The sequence below is a fragment of the Sus scrofa genome, chromosome 10 (genome assembly GCF_000003025.6).
Source record: "Sus scrofa isolate TJ Tabasco breed Duroc chromosome 10, Sscrofa11.1, whole genome shotgun sequence".
Taxonomy (NCBI): domain Eukaryota; kingdom Metazoa; phylum Chordata; class Mammalia; order Artiodactyla; family Suidae; genus Sus; species Sus scrofa.
In genome coordinates, this window is record NC_010452.4 from 19,841,949 (window position 1) to 19,862,920 (window position 20,972).

Below are 20,972 nucleotides of genomic sequence, written 5' to 3' on the forward strand. Positions count from 1 at the left end.
AAAGACAAATAAACAAAGAAAGAAAGAAAGAAAGAAAGAAAACAAATATACTCAGGCAACAGAACTGAAAATAAGAGAACATTCTTCTATGTTCTCATCTTCCAGATATATTTGGTTTTCGTCCTCTCCCTTACACAATACTTTCTCTCTTCTAAAAGAAATGCATATAGAGTCACCATTAAACCTTAAAACTGGGATATCCTTAAGCACCTGAGCATCTCTCAAGATATCCTCACTGCTCTGGTTCTTCCTCAGGGTACCAAAGGCGGGTGGGGCAGCAGACTGGTCCACTGTGTCAAACATCGAAAAGGGACGCACTTTCTTCTCCTTCTCCCTCAGCGGAACCTCCCCATCATCAGCTGAAGGCAGAGAAAAGGAAAAAAAAAAGTCACACTGAAAATCAAACTTGTAATAATATTTCTTATTCACGCATGTTTCTCTCTCCTCAGTCTTTTTGAAAACCTGTACACACTAAACGGTTTCCTTTTTTTTTTTTTTTTTCCTTTTTTGGTCTTCTTAGTGCCACACCTCCAGCAAATGGAGGCTCCCAGGCTAGGGGTCGAATGGGAACTGTAGCCACTGGCCTACGCCATAGTCACAGCAACGCCAGATCCAAACCACGTCCGTGACCTACACCACAGCTCATGGCAATGCTGGATCCTTAACCCCGTGAGTGAGGCCAGGGATCGAACCTGCAACCTCATGGATACTAGTCAGATTTGTTTCTGCTGAGCCACGAAGGGAACGCCAATGCTTTCCTATTTTGAAATTAAGCTGATTCAAGAATAACTCAACATGACAGTGCTACCACCTTAATTTCCTGGCTAATCGAAGGTGTTCTGGAAAGAAACACGGCCCCTTGGTTTAACACGATAAAAAATAATCTATCTACAAAAGAAGATACAGACTGTTTAGCTGGCCAGAATTGAAGGCCCAGGAGCAGCATAAGAAAACCTCACCTTGGTCTGGAGCATTCCCAGAGCTTTTAGGCGCAGAGGCAGAGGACTGGCTCGAGAAAAGATCTGCATTTGGAGGCGTCCAATCAGGGCCAAGCAGGTGGATTTTAGAGCCTAGAATGCAGAAGAGCAGCCACAGGTAACCCCGCACTCGAGAAGAGCTGCATACTGGTTCACTCTGTTGCTAAGAAGTTTAATCTCTAGAAACAGGTTTAAATTTCAGATTCACAACAATCCCAGTCGACTTACTTTGAAAATAATAGATTTTTACATCTGTAATCTGTAATTTAAGAGTGCTCCCGCTCACTCAAAGGAATCACCATCAACAGAAAACAGAGTATTCAGGTTTTTTCCTACGCTGATATTTAAGTTCCCAAGTCAGAGCTTTTACTGTTTCTTATAGAAACAAAACAGAAAGGAATTCTTTCAACGATAACACCCAGACTGTGCGGCACTACTGCTTCACCATGGTAATGACAGCAAAATACTAAATAATTTTGAAGTTAGCTATTACTTGCACATGACAGTGGTTCAAAAAAAGAGACAATCCTGGCTATTATTTTTTCCTCCAGGGCTCTGAATGATAGAGTCATTACAGAATGTTTTTGCCCTGCTTTTCCTGCAGCTCACCCTATAATAAAACTCTGGCTTGCATTTCCCCCTTCCCCAAGCATCCGAGGACAACACACAGAATGCAGAGATCACTACAGCAGGTGCCTCCATGACTCTCAGTTTTATCTCCCAATACGTTTACCTTCCTTCTAAAAATGATCATGAAACAGGTTGGGAGGTGGGGGGATGTGCTGGGGCTTTGGGTTGGAAATGCTATAAAATTTGGTTGTAATGATCGTTGTACAACTACAACTGTAACTGAGTAATTTAAAAAAAGCTATATAAAAAAATAACATCCAGAAAAAAAAATAACAAGAAAATAATAATAGTTCTCAGCAGGTGAATTCACAGGCAGAAGCACATACAAACAGGAAACAGCCATCCTCAGCAGAAAGGACCCACCACCTCACCTTCTGTAAAGAGGATGCCACGACACACACACAGCCGGCGTTTTTACATGACAAGAAAAGCCTCCAGCTATTAATATCAGATCAAAATTTCCTTAATAAGAAGGATTTTTTTTTTAAAGCAATTCAAAACAATCAAAATGTTTTCAAAAATAGTATGTTTTGTGTCCTGAACAGAACAATATTATCTGGGGTTAAGAAATGGTAAGTTTCTTAGCCCTAAAGAACACAAGGAGATTGTTAGGATCTCACCAGAAGGTGGGGGTGGGGGAGAAAGATACCGTTTTTAGGACGCACCCTTGGGGACAGAGCCTAGTGTGTGAGGCAGCAGCTGAGCCGTGGAAGGACCTGGACATGACTAGTCTTACCTTTCACTTGTGAAGCGGCCCCAGATCTCATGTTGGGTAGTGTCTGGACTTTCATGGGCCCCTCGGAAGCCTGGGGGGCCCCGGGCCCGTCGGGCAGGGCTGGCTTCACCAGCAGCTCGGGCCGCGAAGGCAGCCGGGGCATGGTGGACGACTGGATGTAGGGCCCGACGGCGGCCACGCGACTCGGCGCCGACGCCCCCGCCGGGGGCAGGTGTCCATCAGACGAAACCTTAGGAGAAAGCACAGGGCTGGAGGGTTACACGTCGTGCGGGATCCGTGACATGTCCCTAAATGGGAATGTCTAAAATCGGCACTTTCAGGATCCAGCCAGAAACGTCCCCCCACGGAACCGCCCCCAGGGACCGCGCGTCGCACGTTTTTACAAGGATCCAAATGAAGAGCGGAGCTGCGCAGGCGATGATGTTACAAGGACAGGAACCGCGGGTTCTCTCGGAGCAGCCACAGGCCCGGCTCCTCCCCAGGATGCGCCGCCAGGACGGACCGCACGGGGTGGGTCATCCCGCCCACCCCCCACCCCCCACCCCCCACCCCGTCCTGCCAACAGCGCACATACTGGAAGGTTCTCTTTCTGCTGCAGCGCCGCCTTCTTCTTCCACAGCCGGTCCCTGAGTTCATTAACACGCTTGTCCATGACTGCCACTTCTGAATTGCGCTTATTCAAACACTCCCTCTGTTGTTGCAGCTTGGCATTCTGCTCCTGGTTCAGCTTGTTTCTTAACTGAATAAAATGAAGCCGGGGGGGGGGGGGGGGGGGAGGGTTTAGAAGGTAGCCAAGGAGGAGGAAGAAAAATTTCTCAAACGGATAATCACAAGGTCCACTATTACATAATTTCTAAAAATGTAAAGGTCCCTTCACGCTTCTCCCTTCATAGTTTAAATTTAAGGGTTGGACCACCCACTGTGGTCCTAAGGAACGCCTCAGATTTCCTGTTTGAGGTTCTATAAAGTTTATTCTGGATTCCGCGGGGTTTAGGTCTTCCTCCCTCTTCCTGCTTGAAGGAAAAGAAGCGGAAATCCAGGCCCCACCTGCCCATTATGTGGAGGTGCCACCGCATGCCACAGGTCGCAGCGATTTACCTGAAGCTCCTTGTACAGCCGATCGAGCTCAGCCACCGCGGACTGGTTGTCATGGTGACCGTCAATCCTGCCATTCTTGAGCATCTCTAGCTGTCTTGTGAGTTCTTCCACTTTGGACACGGCCAAAACGAGCTCCCTCTGCTTTTGCTGGAACAAACTATTCATCTGCTCAATTTCTTCCACTAAAGTAAGAACAAGAAAAGCAACAATGGTTGAAAAGAAAAATGAGAATGGACCACTTCCCAGGCAACCATGCTGGACCATAACCTCTCTCACAAAAAGTCCAGAAATTTTTCAGAAATATCCTAGAACCAACCATTTCTTTTTTTCTTCCTTTTTTTTTTGCTATTTTAGGGCCATACCTATGGCATACAGAGGTTTCCAGGCTAGGGGTCTAATCGGAGCTGTAGCCACCAGCCTACACCACAGCCACAGCAACACAGGATCCGAGCCGCATCTGTGACCTACACCACAGCTCACGGCAACGCCAGATCCTTAACCCACTGAGTGAGGCCGGGATCCAAACCAAGTTGTCATAGATCCTAGTCAAGTTAGTTAACTAATGAGCCATGAAGGGAACTCCCCAATCTATTTCTTTTATAAGTAACTGAAATCAGCAGAGAAATCTCTAAGTCAAATCACTAAAATTTTAATGAAAATGGAACTATAATAGACATATCTATTACATGAATAAAAATCCTTGCCTTCATCAAATTTTCCATCAAAAACATTTAGAAGGAGAACAAAACTACTACTACTATATTTTTAAAAAGGAACACGGAACTCTTGTTTAAAATACTCAACAGCTGAATTAAATTCAGGGGAACCAGCAGCATCAAAATTTCCCCAAAAAATGCTTTTAAAAGTGATCTAGGAGTTGCTGTTGGGGCTCAATGGTTAATGAACCCGACTAGTATCCATGAGGATGCTGGTTCGATCCCTGGTCTTGCTTTCTGTGGGTTAAGGATCTGGCATTGCTGTGAGCTGTGGCGTAGGTCAGCAGCTACAGCTTTGATTCAACCCCTAGCCTGTGAATGGGTGCGGCCCTAAAAAGACGAAACACAAAAAAGCAATCTACATACAAAGTCTCATGTTATTCTCCTCACTGACTACACATTTATATAAATGCCCCACACAAGCGTGTGTGCTCACACCCAGACAGCTGCACGTGCAGCACTGAGCATTTCGAACTGAAGTAAACGACTGGCAGCTCACCAAGTTTCCCGTTGCTCAGCCTCTTCTGTTCCACGTGGCCTTTCAGTGCTCTCACTTTTTTTAGCTTAGCTTCCTGATTCTCAGCTATTTCTTTGAGTCGCTTAAGCTTCTCCTGCTCAGCGGCCTGCTGCTGTTGACGCTGATCTTGCTGTTTCAAAAACTTTAAGCGCTGCTCCTTAAGATATAAGCCATCATCAGACATGTCATTTTGATCAGGCAGACCCACTAACCCTGAGATGCCCAGACCGAGGTGCACTGGTTGCAGGCTCTGGTCTCCTCATCTGTCCTACACACGGCCATCAGAACCACCTGGGGTCATAAAACTCAGACACTCCAGGCCCAACCCTGAATCTATCTCTCGGAGAGTAAGATCCAGGAATCAGTATTTTTTTTTTCTTTTTATGACTGCACCTACAGCATATGGAAGTTCCCGGGCTAGGGGTCAAAATGGAGCTGTAGCTGCCAGGGCAAGTCACAGCCACAGCAACTCGGGATCTGAGCCACATCTGTGACCTGCACCTCACGGCAACGCCAGATCCTTAACCCACTGAGCGAGGCCAGGGATCAAACCTGCATCCTCAGGGACACTATGTTGGGTCCTTAACCTGCTGAACCACAATGGGACTCTGGAATCAATATATGTGTGTGTGTGTGTGTATTTTTTGTCTTTTTAGGGCCACATCGGTGGCTTATGGAGGTTCCCAGGCTATGGGTTGAACTGGAGATGTAGCCGCTGGCCTACACCACAGCCACAACCATAGCCATGCCAGATCCAAGACACGTCTGCGACCTACACTGCAGCTCATGGCAACGTCGGATCTTTAACCCACTGAGCGAGACCAGGGATTGAATCTGCATCCTCATGGATGCTACTCAGTTTTGTTTCTGCTGAGCTATGGAAACTCCTGGAATCAGCATTTTTAATCCAAGTGGTTCTTGTGCAGCAAGCAAGCAGTGATCCTGGAACTAGTTTTCATGAACTGTGGTTGTAATTTTAAGAAGGCGCTCACGGAGACATGGGAGGCAATAAAAGAAAGCTGTTAAGGAGTTCCCGTTGTGGCTCAGTGGTTAACGAATCCGACCAGGAACCATGAGGCTGAGGGTTCGATCCCTGCCCTTGCTGAGTGGGTTAAGGATCCGGCGTTGCCGTGAGCTGTGGTGTAGGTTGCAGATGTGGCTCGGATCCTGTGTTGCTGTGGTTGTGGTGTAGGCTGGTGGCTACAGCTCCGATTAGACCCCTAGCCTGGGAACCTCCATATGCCTCGAGAGCAGCCCAAGAAATGGCAAAAAGACAAAAAAAAAAAAAAAAAAAAAAAAAAAAGGAATGGACAAAGAGATTTTAGAGAAATTTCATCAAGCTCAGGATACTTCTTTTTAAACTATTATCCAAAGCAAGGTAAATGATGAAATTTTTAAAAAGTCATGTTCAGTGCTTCTTCAGTAGCCAGTTTCAACAATTATCCTGTAAAATTACAGTTAAAATTTTTTTATGTAAGAAATGGATTCTAAATCCGTGAATTTCTTGTGCATGGATTCCCTTTTAATACGAAATAAAATGCAAAATTTTCTTAAAAAAAAAAAACAATGAAGCTTTTAACTAAAACTGAGTAATAGGAGTTCCCATCGTGGCTCAGCAGAAACAAATCTGATTAGCATCCATGAAAACAGAGGTCTGATCCTTGGCCTCGCTCAGTGGGTTAAGGATTCAGCGTTGCCATGAGCTGTGGTGTAGGTCGCAGATGCAGCTTGGACCCCAAGTTGCTGTGGCTACGGTTCAGGCCGGCAGCTACAGCTCCGATTCAACCCCTCACCTGGAAAGCTCCATATGCCATGGGTGTAGCCCTAAAAAGACCAAAAAAAAAAAGAAAAAAGATACATAGATGCAGACTATTGCCTTTGGAATGGCTAAGCAATGAGATCCTGCTGTGTAGCCCTGGGAACTATATCTAGTCACTTATGATGGAGCCTGATAATGTGAGAAAAAGAATGTATATATGTGTGTGTGACTGGGTCACCTTGCTGTACAGTAGAAAACTGACAGAACACTGTAAACCAGCTGTAATGGAAAAAAATTAAAAAATCATAAAAAAAAGAAAAAAAGAAACACATTACCTTAGTGGCCAGCATTTGTTGCTGGGCCTCAATCTGTTGCTGTTGGCGAGAGGCCATTTCCTGAAGTTCAGCAAGAGTCAGATCCATCCTAGGACTATGAACCTGTTTTAAAAAATTGCAAACATTACCATCAAACAATCACAGAAATTCCTCCCTCAAAGGTCTATTTATTAGTATTACTTGAACCAATCAAGACAAAATTATTCAGCCATTTTTCTTCCATAATACTAATACCTTCACATTGACTTACTAAGATGTAAAACCTACTCCATGAGGACACAGGTTCGATCCCTGGCCTCGCTCAGTGGGTTAAGGATTCAGTGTTGCCATGAGCTGTGGTGTAAGTCGCAGATGTGGCTCAGATTCCACGTTGCTGTGGCTGTGGTATAGGCTGGCAGCTGTAGCTGCCATTCAACCCCTCAGCTGGGAACCTCCATATACTTCAGATGCAGCCCTAAAAAAAAAGAAAGAAATTATACCTATGTTGGAAAGGAAGACGTTTCTTTTCCTACTCAAAGACAACATAATCATCTATGGAGAAAATTCTACAGAATCTACAAAAAAGCTCCTAAAACTGGTAAGTGATTTAGCAAGAAGGCAAGAAAAAGATCAACATGCAAAAATCAATTGTATTCCTATACATTAACAACAACTAGAAATTGAAAACAAAGCTTTTTTTTAGCCACACCAGTGGCATATGGAAATTCCCAGGCAAGGGATTTAACCCATGCTGCCAGAGACAACGCCAGATCCTTAACCCAACATTGATTTGGGGGTAACTGATCTTAGAAAAAAAGCAAGCGAGTGGAGAAAGAAGAGTCTTTCCAAGAAATGCTGCTTGTACAACTGGATGTCCACCTACAAAAAACAAAAGGAACCTTCTCACACCTCAGGCAAATATTAACTCAAAACGGATCATAGACTTAGATGTAAAATCTAAAACTAAAGCACTTCTAAGCTGATCAATGATCCTTATTAAAATTAAGAACAAGTCATAGACTGGAAAAAATATTTGCAAATCATCTAGCTCATAAAAAAACTTGGATCGATCCAGAATATTCAAAGAACTCTTAGGAGTTCTTGCTGTGGCGCAGCAGAAACAAATCCAACTAGTAACCATAAGGACGCAGGTTCGATCCCTGGCCTCGCTCAGCGGGTCAGGGATCCGTCATTGTCGTGAGCTGTGGTGTAGGTCACAGATGGGGCTCGGATCCCAAGCGGCTGTGGCTGTGGTGTAGGCCGGCAGCTAAAGCTCCGATTTGACCCCTAGCCTGGGAACTTCCATAGGCCATGGGAGTGGCCCTATTAAAAAACAAACCAAAAACCCCTCTTAAACTCAGTAATAATAAAGCAAACAATCCAAAAAAATAAGCAAAAGAAAAAAATAAGCAAAAGAGTCCAACAGATACTTCACCAAAGATGATAGACAAGTGTCAAATAAGCACATGACAATAGATGCCCAACATCCTTAGCCATTAAAGAAATAACAAGTTAAAACCACAATATAAATGATACAAATGATTTTTTAAAAATTTTCAAGAAAATACATATATACATATATAATCATATGGAGTCATTTTGCTGAACAGCAGAAATTGGCACATTATAAATCAACTATCCTTTAATAATTAAAAAAACCCACAATGGAATACTGCTACATGCCTATTAAATAGCCAAAATTAAAAGGACCATCCATACTGAATGTAGGCAAGAATGTGGAAAAACCAGAACTCTCGGATGGGGAATATAAAATAAAACTATCACTTTGGAAAACAGTCTGGCAGCTTCTTAAAAAGTTAACATATAGCTACCATATGACTCAACCATTCCACTCCTAAGAGAAATAAAAACATATGTCCATACAATGACATGTGATCATATATCCACTGGAGCTTGATTTGGAATAAAACGGAAACAACCCAAATGTCCATCATTAGAGGAAGGGATAAGTCGTGGTATAACCAGACAACAAAACACCTCTCGGCAGTAAAACACACAAGGAAATGGATGAATCTCAAAGTAATCATGCTGAGCAAATTCAGATAAAAAGAGTCCGAGTGCCCATCATGGCTCAGTGGTTAACGAATCCGACTAGGAACCATGAGGTTGCAGGTTTGATCCCTGGCCTTGCTCAGTGGGTTAACCATCCGGCGTTGCTGTGGCTGTGGTGTAGGCGGGCTACGGCTCCGATTGGACCCCTAGCCTGGGAAACTCCATGTGCTTCGGGTACAGCCCTAAAAAGACAAAAAAAAAGTTGTTTTTTTTAAAAAAGGAGTTCCCATGTGGCTGAGTGGGTTAAGAACCTGACATAGTCTCTGTGAAGACACAGGTTCAATCCCTGGCCTTGCTCAGTGGGCTAAGTATCCAGCACTGTTGTAAGCGGAGGCTCATATCCGGTGTTGCTGTGGCTGTGGTGTAGATGGGCGGCTACAGCTCCAATTGGACCCCTAGCCTGGGAACCTCCATATGCTGCGGGAAGCAGCCCTAGAAAAGGCAAAAAGACAAAAAGGGGGGGGGGACCATCCTTAATGACCTACCGAATAAAAAATAACAGTGAATGAAGTTCAAAGGTTAAAAAAACATATATCTGAGCGGCACATACACAGCACGGGGAACAAGGATCACTTACGCCATTCTCCTTTCTCCGATGCTCACCCGGAACTTTCACACCATTTCTTTTTAAACTTGGATCCTGAGACCTTGGTCCACCCCCTAAGCACAAAATTCAGAAACATTAACATGCATTAACACTAGAGTTGACTGATAATTTTCAGTCCCAGTTCATTTCTGAGCTCTGTTGTTACTGCGCTCTGCTATTTTAAGTTGAAAATAAAATATTTGCTCATAGTAGCAATGAAGTTACGGTCTCATGATTCAGCCTGTTCTGGAAAACCTTGCTTGGAACAGGGAAGAGTCAGCACTAGAAAATGTTACACGCTAACCATTTCCTAGAAAAGCTGGATGAGTCAGATGCCAAAGGAGGAAAAAGGAAGAAAATACAGGAGTTCGGGAGTTTCTGTCGTGGCTCAGCAGCAACAAACCCGACTAGTATCCGAGAGGACTGAGGTTTGATCCCTGGCCTCGCTCAGTGGGTTAGGGATCCGGCGTTGCTGTGAGCAGTGGTGTAGATCGCAGACGTGGCTCGGATCTGGCGTTGCTGTGGCTGTGATGTAGACAGGCAGCTGCAGCTCCGATTGGACCCGTGGCCTGGGAACTTCCTTATGCCATGGGTGAAGCCCCCCGCCAAAAAAAAAAAAAAAAAAAAAAAAAAAAGACAGAAAAACAAATCAATAAAACAATATCATATATATTCTGAACATGCAAACAGTCTGCTAGTGGATACTGTCCAAGTCTACACCACAAAGGTTGACACTGAGCAGCAATCCTGTTTTACCCCAATTTAGACACTATGTGGCACTGGTGTTTTGCAACAATGTGAAAACAGCGTCTTTATCTTCAGATTGTTTTTCTCACATTACAGACACACTGAAACTGCATATGGCACCACTGAGAGGCTAGTTAATAATTTACCCAGCGTGACAGAGGGAGATATTTGAACCCCTAGATGAACAGGTAAAATTCAACGAATTCATGAAAAGAAGATATGAGCAATAATGTAAATAAAGAACAAAATAAAAATAAGATACAGATGCTGACTTAAAACTACCAAAAAGAGGCAGCTTGGGGGAAAAAAATACCTGCTTATTTCAGATAAAATTACAGACACCAGTGATGCTGAAAGGCCTGTGAGCCAGCCTGGCTGAGGTGACTCAAGTTCCACGCCTGGCTCTGCCTTTAGGTGTGTGGCCTCTGACAAGTCATTTAACCCCTAAGTATCAGCCTTTCTCATCTGTAGAGTGAAAGAGGCCAGACTAAGTCAAGCCTGGGGTCTCCCACACTCCAATAATTGCTGGGTACCTACAATTTGTACTAAAGGAATAAAACTGGGAGTTCCTGTCATGGCACAGAAGAAACGAATCCGGCTAGGAACCATGAGGTTGTGGGTTCGATCCCTGGCCTTGCTCCGTGGGTTAAGGATCTGGCATTGCCATGAGCTGTGGTGTAGGTTGTAGATATGGCTCCGATCCCGTGTTGCTGTGGCTGTGCTGTAGGCCAGCAGCTGCAGCTCTGACTGGACCCCTAGCTCGGGAACCTCCACGTGCCGTGGGTGCAGCCCTAAAAAGCCAAAAAAAGAATAAAACTGAAATTCTACGACCTGTGTTACCAACATTCTTACACCCAAGAATTTTACACCGAAGTCACACTCCCTCAACTCTCCTCTCTGCACTGTGCCATGGCCTGCAGCAGTTCCCAGACCAGGGATCAAACCTGCACCACTGCTGTAACCAGAGCCACAGCAATGACAGCACCAGATCCTTAACTCACTGGGCCACCAGGGCACTCCTTCACTTTCCATTTTAAAAGATCCTTAATCCACTGAGCGAGGCCAAGGATCGAACCCACAACCTCATGGTAATTAGTCGGGTGTGTTAACCACTAAGCCACGACAGGAACTCCACAGATTCCAACATTTTTAGAAACACCTAGTAATCCTGCTCCAATCAGTGGTTTCTCACTGAGAACAAAGTGGACCCACAGGTCTCAGAGCTGAAAATCTTTCTTCCCACGTCCTACGGTCAAGCGACGGTTGTGTCCCCAGTGTCTAATGCTGCTTCCAGCCCACGGTCACAGGTTAATCAGCTTCTACCCTTTCCTCACTGTCATCTATAAACTGGTCACATAGGAGTTCCCGTCATGGCTCAGCAGTTAATGAACCCGACTAGAAACCATGAGGATGCGAGTTCGATGCCTGGTCTTGTTCAGTGGGTTAAGGATCCGGCATTGCCGTGAGCTGTGGTGTAGGTCACAGTCAAGGCTCGGATCTGGCGTAGGACGGCAGCTACAACTCCGATTTGACCCCTAGCCTGGGAACCTCCATATGCTGTGGGTTTGGCCCTAAAAAGACAAAAAATAAAAAAATAAACAAACTGGTCACAACCCTCAGTTGTCAGAGGTGTGACCACCCGACTCCCCCATTCTCTCTACCCCGCGTCCTGCCATCATTCTGGATGACCTCACCATCAAAAAGTTAACCTCTCAGAGCCCTGGCTTCCTGCCTCCTCTTGAATTCAGGCTGATTTCATGGCCCAGTGAGGGACCGTGCTGCCCAGAAGCACTCAGTATCCCAGAAATCTTAAATCCCAACATGCTAGCTTTGAGCATCGTTTCATCTCTGGACCCCTGTGCATTAACTGAAGCCAACAGCTCCCTCCCTGGTCCCCACTTTTCCTGCTGCCCCTCTGTCTTCAACTTCTTCCCCAGCTGGCTTCCCAGCATACTCTTCGTCTGTGTCCCACCGACTGTCCCCTGAACTGGTCTGGTCAAAGCCCATCCTTGGGTCCACCCAGCTTCTTCTCCTCTTACCACCCTCTGGGGGGCGGCTGAGCGCCACTGGAGACACGTCACCTGTGTTCTCCTGGTCTCGCTTCTGCACGGGCCCCCAGCCACCTGGCTCCCCTGGCAGGTCCCCTCTCCCGTTCTCCACTGCAGCGCCAGCTGCTGCCCACCTCCGCTGTCATTTCCAGATGATTCTGCCTCCCCTCTCAGAGAAAACCAATGTTTTCACAAGAGAAGCCCTGCACCCAGTGCTCCCACAGGGAGCACACGATTTCCCTGCCATTCAGAGACGCCCTACTCTGTCACGTGAAGCTCTCCAGCCCCTGGAGGGGACACCTTCTCTGGGGACTTGCCTGTGGAGCACTCTCTCCTCTCTGTAGTTCAACCTCCTGCTCTATGGACTCCATCCCCACCTGCATTAAAAACTGCCTCCCAGGAGTTCCCGTCGTGGCGCAGTGGTTAACGAATCCAACTAGGAACCATGAGGTTGCGGGTTCCATCCCTGCCCTTGCTCAGTGGGTTAACGATCCGGCGTTGCCGTGAGCTGTGGTGTAGGTTGCAGACGCGGCTCGGATCCCGCGTTGCTGTGGCTCTGGCGTAGGCCGGTGGCTACAGTCCGATTGGACCCCTAGCCTGGGAACCTTCATATGCCGCGGGAGCAGCCCAAGAAATAGCAACAATAACAACAACAACAACAACAACAAAAAGATAAAAGACAAAAAAAAAAAAACTGCCTCCCATCGAGTCTGGGATTGGTAGGTGCAAACGTTACATTTGGGATGGATTAGCAGTGAGGTCCTGCTGTACAGCACAGGGAACTACGTCCAGTCTCTTGGGATAGAACATGATGGAAAATATAAGAAAGGAAATGTATATGCCTATGTGACTGGGTCACTGTGCTGTACAGCAGAAACTGGCAGAATGGCGTAAATCAACTACGCTCTAATAAAAAATTTTGAAGAAAGGAAAAAAAGGGGAGTTTCCATTGTGGCACAGCGGAAACGAACCCTGCTAGTTCCCATGAGGACGTGGGTTCGATCCTTGGCCTCGCTCAGTGGATCAAGGATCCAGCGTTGCCATGACCTATGGTGTAGGTCGCTGGTGTGGCTCGGATCTGGCGTGGCTGTGGCTGTGGTGTAGGCTGGCAGCTGCAGCTCTGATTGGACCCCTGGCCTGGGAATCTCCATATGCTGTGGGTACGGCCCTAAAAAAGGCAAAAAAATAGGGAAAAATACCTGTCTCCCATCTTGAAACAAAACACTCAGAACCACACCCTTTCCTCCCCATCCCGCAGGTCAGGGCTTAGGAGAGCAGTCTAGCCATCCTCACCGTTCCCACTTCCCTACCTCTCATTCACTCCTCAAATCACCTGGCTCCTGACCATGGGCCACCTCTCCCCCACCTACCCCCGAGCATGAAATACAAGTTCAAATCCTTGTTATGATTCATAGGCTGCTACCTACCCACATCCCGGCCAGGGGGGCGCTCGTGGCGAAGGAAGAAGCGAACTTCACTCCTCTGACTCCCAAACCGCTGCAAGACGTCAAACATCCGCTCGTTATCAGCCACTGGACGTTCTAAAAGAAACGAACAAATGTTATCTGCAGGTAAAAGAAAGCCGAAAATATTTTCTGTCCACATTTCCTGCAAATTCTGCATGATGATGCAGGAAATAATTAGCATATTAGATCTTTTTTTTTTTTTTCTTTTGGTTAAAAGGATCCTTAGAAAATTGGAGAATCAGGGAGTTCCCGTCGTGGCGCAGTGGTTAACAAATCCGACTAGGAACCATGAGGTTGCGGGTTCGATCCCTGCCCTTGCTCAGTGGGTTAACGATCCGGCGTTGCCGTGAGCTGTGGTGTAGGTTGCAGACGAGGCTCGGATCCCGCGTTGCTGTGGCTCTGGCGTAGGCCGGTGGCTACAGCTCTGATTCAACCCCTAGCCTGGGAATCTCCATGTGCCGCGGGAGCGGCCCAAGAAATAGCAACAACAACAACAACAAAAGACAAAAAAAAAAAAAAAAAAAAAAAGAAAAAAGAAAACTGGAGAATCACCAATTTTTCCACACACACATAATCAAGGTTAAACCCGGGCAGAGGACTGGATCTTGGAGGTTCCATCGTGGATCAGCGGAAATGAATCTGACTAGTATCCATTAGGATGCGGGTTTGATCCCTGGCCTTGCTCAGTGGGTTAAGGATCTGGCATTGCTGTGGCTGTGGTGTAGGTCAGCAGCTACAGCTCCAATTTGACCCCTAGCCTAGGAACCTCCATGTTCCATGGGTGCAGCTGTAAAAAGACAAATAATAATTCCACGGCTCCTCACTGGCCAAAGGCAGGCCATGAAGCTCTAACCTACACCACAGGATCTTCAGGATCCCTCCCAACTCTAACAGTCCTATGATCTTCTAAGTATACAAATGAAAAAATAAAAACCAACTTTTTTCCTTTTTAAAAAAAAATCTTCTTTTAAAAAAAATCTTCCAATCTCAAGGAATCTGGATACAAAAACCAAATATACTGTTTGAGAGTACGGAGATTCCTCAGAAAACTAAACATAGAACTCCCATTTGATCCAGCAATCCCACTCCTGGGCATCTATCCAGGGAAAAACACGACTCGAAAAGATACATGTACTCCAATGTTCACTGCAGCACTATTTGCAATAGCCAAGACAAGGAAACAACCTGAATGTCCATCGACGGAGGAGTGGATCAAGAAGATGTGGTACATATATATACACAATGCAATATGACTCAGCCATTACAAGGAACGAAATAATGGCATTTTTAGCAATATGGATGGATCTAGAAATTATCATGCTGCGAAATCAGTCAGACAATGAGACACCAACATCAAATGCTACCACTGACATGTGGAATCTAAAAAGAGGACACAATGAACTTCCTTGCAGAACAGATACTGACTCACAGACTTTGAAAAACTTATGCTTTCCAAAGGAGACAGTTTGGGGGTGGGGGATGCACTGAGGGTTTGGGATGGAAAGACTGTAAAATTGGGTTGTGATGATCATTGTACAACTATAAATGTAACAAAATTCATTAAGTAATTTTTAAAGTATTAAAAAAAAGCCCAAATATACTGTTTGAGAATGCAACTGCACTTTGGTAATTCAATAGAATTTTTAATATAAGAAAGCTGAAATAGCCTAAGGAAACTCAATGCACTTGTCAGTCATCAAAGACCCCATTCGAGTACCTTAAATAAACAACACGGAGCAGAGAGTGGAGCAGCCAAGGGTGGAGCAGCCAATTCTGTGAACCAACCCCTGAACTTGATCTGCTCAGTGGCAACAAAGTACAGCCTGGTCTATTTACAGCAACACCACATGCTGAGAGGACAGTCACCCCTCTTGTCTAAACCACAGAAATTCTAAGACAGACCCCCAGCACCACACACCAAGGGAACACCCAGAGCTGCATAGATAATACCCCCACCACCACCATGAGAAAAATTCCAAGCAGATCCTCCACCTCCTCACCAGAAACCACACACACACACACACACACACACACACACACACACACACACACTGTACTTCAAAAGAAATGAAAACCCCCAGGTTCCGGGAGCAAGAGGGAATTCAAGGAAATAGAGTAGCTTCCAGGCCATGGTGGGCGAGCTCTTCTTGAAAAGGCACAGACCTTCTTCCAAGGTCTAGGAGCTGAGGTCCTGATGACCTTTGATGACAAACAATGAGTCTTCGGCCAACACAAGTGTCAAAGGTTCTCAAGGTCCCCTACTCACACCACGCTCCAACCACACGCATCCCCTCATCCTGGCATCCGTGCCTATGCGACTTCAGATGAAGCACAGCTAGCACCGAGAACTGCCCCCCGGCACCCTTTCCTTTTTCTTTTTTTTTTTTCATCTTTTTGTCTTTTTAGTGCTGCACCCATAGCACATGGAAGTTCCCAGGCTAGGGGTTGACTCAGAGCTGCAAATGCCGGTCTACACCACAGCCACAGCAACGCCCGATCTGAACCACGTCTGTGACCTACACCCCAGCTCATGACAACACCAGATCCTTAGCCCACTGAGCAGGGCCAGGGATCGAACCTGCATCCTCATGGCTACTAGTCAGGTTTGTTAACCACTGAGCCACAACGGGAACTTCCCCAGTACCATTTTCTGCTTCTGCAGAGGGAGCACATCCATTCATCTATTATGACTGCGGTCATCACACGGTATGATGAGTGTCTCCTGATCCCTGCTTTTACTCGAAGGCAGGAAACGTTCATCTCTCTGTTACTCCTCACAATCAAGCACAGCTCCTAGCACACAAGAGAAATCCAAGAAATGGTCTCTCAGCAAACCAATGAGTGGGGAGGAAGGAAATGGAGACAGCAAAGAAAACCTACTTTTTCCCTTTTTTTTTTTTTTTTTTGGCCACACCCATGGCATAGGGAAGTTCCCCAGCCAGGGATCAAATCTCACCCATGCCACAGCTGGCAATGCCAGGTCCTTATCCCACTGTGCCGGGCCAGGAATCAAACCTTCGCCTCAGCAGCAACCCAGAGAGACAATGCCGGATCCTTAACCTGCTGTGCCACAGCGGGAACTCCCAAGGTACTTATTTTCAGAGGTTCGTCAGTTAAAGGAAATGGGAAACTTGAGACGCTAACAAAATGGAGCCCAAAATTACCAGAAGGAAAGACATCATCAAGATCAGAGCTGAGGAGTTCCCGTCGTGGAGCAGTGGTTAACGAATCCGACTAGGAACCATGAGGTTGCGGGTTCGATCCCTGCCCTTGCTCAATGGGTTAACGATCCGGCATTGCCGCGAGCTGTGGTGTAGGTTGCAGACGCGGCTCGGATCCTGCGTTGCTGTGGCTCTGGCGTAGGCCAGTGGCTACAGCTCCGATTGGACCCCTAGCCTGGGAACCTCTATATGCCGCAGGAGCGGCCCAAGAAATGGCAAAAAGACAAAAAAAAAAAAAAAGATCAGAGCTGAAGCTAACAACATGGAAGTAACATATTTACTGTTTTAAAAATGGGGCATCTTGGACAATTTATACCTAAAAAGAGGGAGCTGAAAACATAATAGCTCTTGCTCATTGAGAGCTAATGCTAAATGTGCCAGGGACTATTCACATATCAGCTCCTGAGATCCTCACCCAATCCTATGCAATAGATTCAATTATTCTCCCAGGTCTGCAGGGAAAACACTTGAGAGTTACAGAGATTAAGTATCCTGCTGAAGTTATAAAGCCAGTAAATGAAAGACACAAGATTTGATACCCAAGACCTCGCTCGTAATCCCAACACCATACAAATGACCTTCAAATTAATTATGAATTCACTGCCATGAGTCAAAATCCCAAAAGAATTTCTCATGCAACCTTTCAAGGTAATTTCAGACATATCTGAAAAAGAAAATGCACTAGAATAGTACAGGAGAACAATGAAATAAGCACTTGCCTTACAGGTACCCAACCTATTTTAACACTTTAGTAATTGAAACTCTTTTGTCCTATCATAAACTAGGAGAAAAAAGTAAAAGAAACTGACCAAACATATAGAAACATAGCTTCATCTGAGACATAACAAGAATACGAACTGATGCTTTACATTGGTGACAAAGAAACCAACTGTTTGATAAGACACACAAAAAAATTTCACTATCCACTTGGGGAAAAAAATATTAGATTCCTAACTCACACTAGTCAAAAAAATTAATGAGGAAGGGAAGGAAAGAAAAAGCTTTAAAACTTGATAGTACAAAATAATAGGAGAATATATGTATAGCTTTGGAGTAAAGAAAGAATTTTTTTCAATAACACACAAATAGGCCTGAGTGTTAGAATATTTTTAAACACCTACAAATCAAGAAGGAAAAAGGCAAAGGCCAAAAGAAACATGAGCAAAGGCTATAAAGAAACATTTTTTAATGGAAAGTCAAATGGCCAAATGAAATAGACTAATGAAAAAATTCAAATAGACAAATGAAAAAATGGGCAACTTCAGCTCTCAGCTGAACAAAAATTAAAATAGTATTGTATCATTTGTTATGATGCCTTTAGCAATAACTGGTCAAAGTGTGAACTTCCACAGCCTTATTGAGGGAAATCTGGTGATATACATTAAATTTAAAATGTGTGAACCTTGGGGAGTTCACTTCGTGGCTCAGTGGTTAACAAACCTGACTAGCATCCATGAGGACACAGGTTCGATCCCTGGCCTCGTTCAGTGGGTTGAGGATCCGGCGTTGCCGTGAGCTGTGGTGTAGGTCACAGACATGTCTAGGATCCCATGTTGCTGTGGCTGTGGCGTGGGCCGGTGGCTACAGCTCTAATTCGACCCCTAGCCTGGGAACCTCCATATGCTGTGGATGTGGCCATAAAAAGCAAAAATTAAAAAAAAAAAGAGAGCGAGAGAAAAAGCCATTATACATCAGGTGACATAGGATGGGCTTGGGGGAAATGACGTCCTTCCTATCTCTATTACTTCTTCTTTAACAAAAAAAGAACATGTGCAGGATTTATCTCTTTTTTAAATTAAACACATTAGAAGAAAGAAAATCCTTTAAGCAGAAGATTGAAACAGACAATTCTCCAAAGAAGACATACAGATGGCCAAAAGACACATGAAAAGATGTTCAACATCACTCATCACTAGAGAAATGCAAATCAAAACCACGATGAGGTACCACCTTACACCCGCCAGAATGGCTATCTTCAAAACGTCTACAAACAGTAAGTGCTGGAGAGGGTGTGGAGAAAAAGGAACCCTACGACACTGTTGGTGGGATTGTAAATTGGTGCAACCACTGTGGAAAACAGTATGGACAGTCCTCAGAAAACTAAACATAGAACTACCATTTGACCCAGCAACCCCACTCCTGGGCATCTATCCAGAGAAAACCATGATTTGCAAAGACACATGTACTCCGATGTTCACTGCAGCACTATTTGCAATAGCCAAGACAAGGAAACAACCTAAATGTCCATCGACAGAGGAGTGGATCAAGAAAATGTGGTACATATATATACACAATGGAATACTACTCAGCCATTAAAAGGAACGAAATAATGGCATTTTTAGCAATACGGATGGATCCAGAAATTATCATGCTAAGCGAAATCAGTCAGACAATGAGACACCAACATCAAATACCATCACTTACATGTGGAATCTAAAAAAAATGACACAATGAACTTCCTTGCAGAACAGATACTGACTCACAGACTTTGAAAAACTTATGCTTTCCAAAGGAGGTAGGTTGGGGGTGGGGGATGCACTGAGGGTTTGGGATGGAAATGCTATAAAATTGGGTTGTGATGATCACTGTACAACTATAAATGTAATAAATTCATTGAATAATATAAAAAATAAATAAAAATTAAAAAATAAAAAAGGTCACTTGGGTTTCTTTATGTGAATGGTCTAATCTCACGCCTCTAAGAAGAAAGCAACTCGGGAGTGTGTGGAAGAGCTTCCTGAACACTGAGCTGCAGGAAAGTGGATGGACGGTGAGTAAGAGGGCTCGCCTGGGGAGCAGTGGGTGCTCGGCCCACAGTGGGATCCCATGAATGGTGTGAAAGCAGTTAACACAGTGGGAAACTTGAGCTGGGACACTGCATCCCCAGGGAAGAAAAAGGCTAGCCAAACATGGCAGAAGTCAGGAAAAATTACTCCCCCGACCACAAACTCCTAAGGGGCCCCAAAGAAACCAGGCTGTCCCCTTTCTGAGCTCCAAAGGACAAAGTATGGGATTGTTTCAAGGCTTAAAATAATGCCTGTGCTTTCGCCACCACCTCCTGCCACCATAGTAATAACGTAACACCAAAGAGCATTCCCTAAAACCTATAGAAACTCAGAGAGGGCAAAACAATCAGGACACCTCATATTTCTAATTAAGTGAAGCCTAACCATACAAAAAACCATTCTTGCACAACTACCACAGGACCCAGCAATCCCACTCTTGGCCATATATCTGGACAAAATTTTCCTTGAAAAAGGCTCCTGCACCCGTGTGTTCATGGCAGCACTATTCACAACAGCCAAGACATGGAAACAACCTCAATGCCTATCGACAGATGAATGGATTCAATGGATGAACTGACCAGAAGATGTGGTGCATATACACAATGGAATACTACTCAGCCATAAAAAAGAACAAAATAATGCCATTTGCAGCCACATGAATGGAACCAGAGACTCTCATACTAGGTGAAATAAGTCAGAAAGAGAAAGACAAATACCATATGATATCATTTATACCTGAAATCTCTCATATGGCGCAAATGAATCTTTCCATAAAAAAGAAACTCACGAACTTGGAGAACAGACTTGTGGTTGCCGAGGGGGAGGGCGAGGGAGTAGGATGGACCAGGAATTTGGGGTTAATAGATGCAAACTATTGTCTTCGTAATGGAAAAGCAATGAGATCCTGCTGTATAGCACTGGGAACTCTGTCTAGTCACTTGTGATGGAGCCTGACGGAAGATAATGCGAGAAAAAGAATGTATACATGTATTTGTGACTGGGTGACCTTGCTGACAGTAGAGAACTGACAGAACACTGAGGACCAGCTATAATGGAAAAAATAATGATCATTTTATAAATAAATAAATAAAAAGGCTACCTCAGACCTTCCCCCTCTCAAAAAAAATTAAAAATAAAAAGTAAACAAACAAACAAACAAAAAACACTCTGGAGCACCATACGTTTTACCATAACACGCCAGGAGCTTCTGGTCTATCAGCTGCCTCCCCTTTGACCTTTTGTTCGGCAGAGTCAGAAAACAAAAATACTAGGGTCCCAACAAAACTGGACCAGGAGCA

General features: G+C 44.9%; 1 protein-coding gene across 2 annotated transcripts in view; it reads right to left on the reverse strand.

The window, feature by feature from the left end:
• The window catches only part of TP53BP2 (tumor protein p53 binding protein 2), a 65,952-nt gene that overhangs the window by 18,017 nt on the left and 26,963 nt on the right, over positions 1-20,972 (reverse strand). For both annotated transcript variants that reach the window (XM_013980098.2, XM_003130583.3), the window contains exons 3-11: positions 13,629-13,742; positions 9,398-9,480; positions 6,769-6,870; positions 4,657-4,831; positions 3,442-3,623; positions 2,918-3,082; positions 2,344-2,572; positions 960-1,070; positions 211-359 (exon numbers count right to left, since the gene is read on the reverse strand). In XM_013980098.2, coding sequence (XP_013835552.1) covers positions 211-359; positions 960-1,070; positions 2,344-2,572; positions 2,918-3,082; positions 3,442-3,623; positions 4,657-4,831; positions 6,769-6,870; positions 9,398-9,480; positions 13,629-13,742 — 1,310 coding nt within the window. The remainder of the gene's footprint in view (positions 1-210; positions 360-959; positions 1,071-2,343; positions 2,573-2,917; positions 3,083-3,441; positions 3,624-4,656; positions 4,832-6,768; positions 6,871-9,397; positions 9,481-13,628; positions 13,743-20,972) is intronic.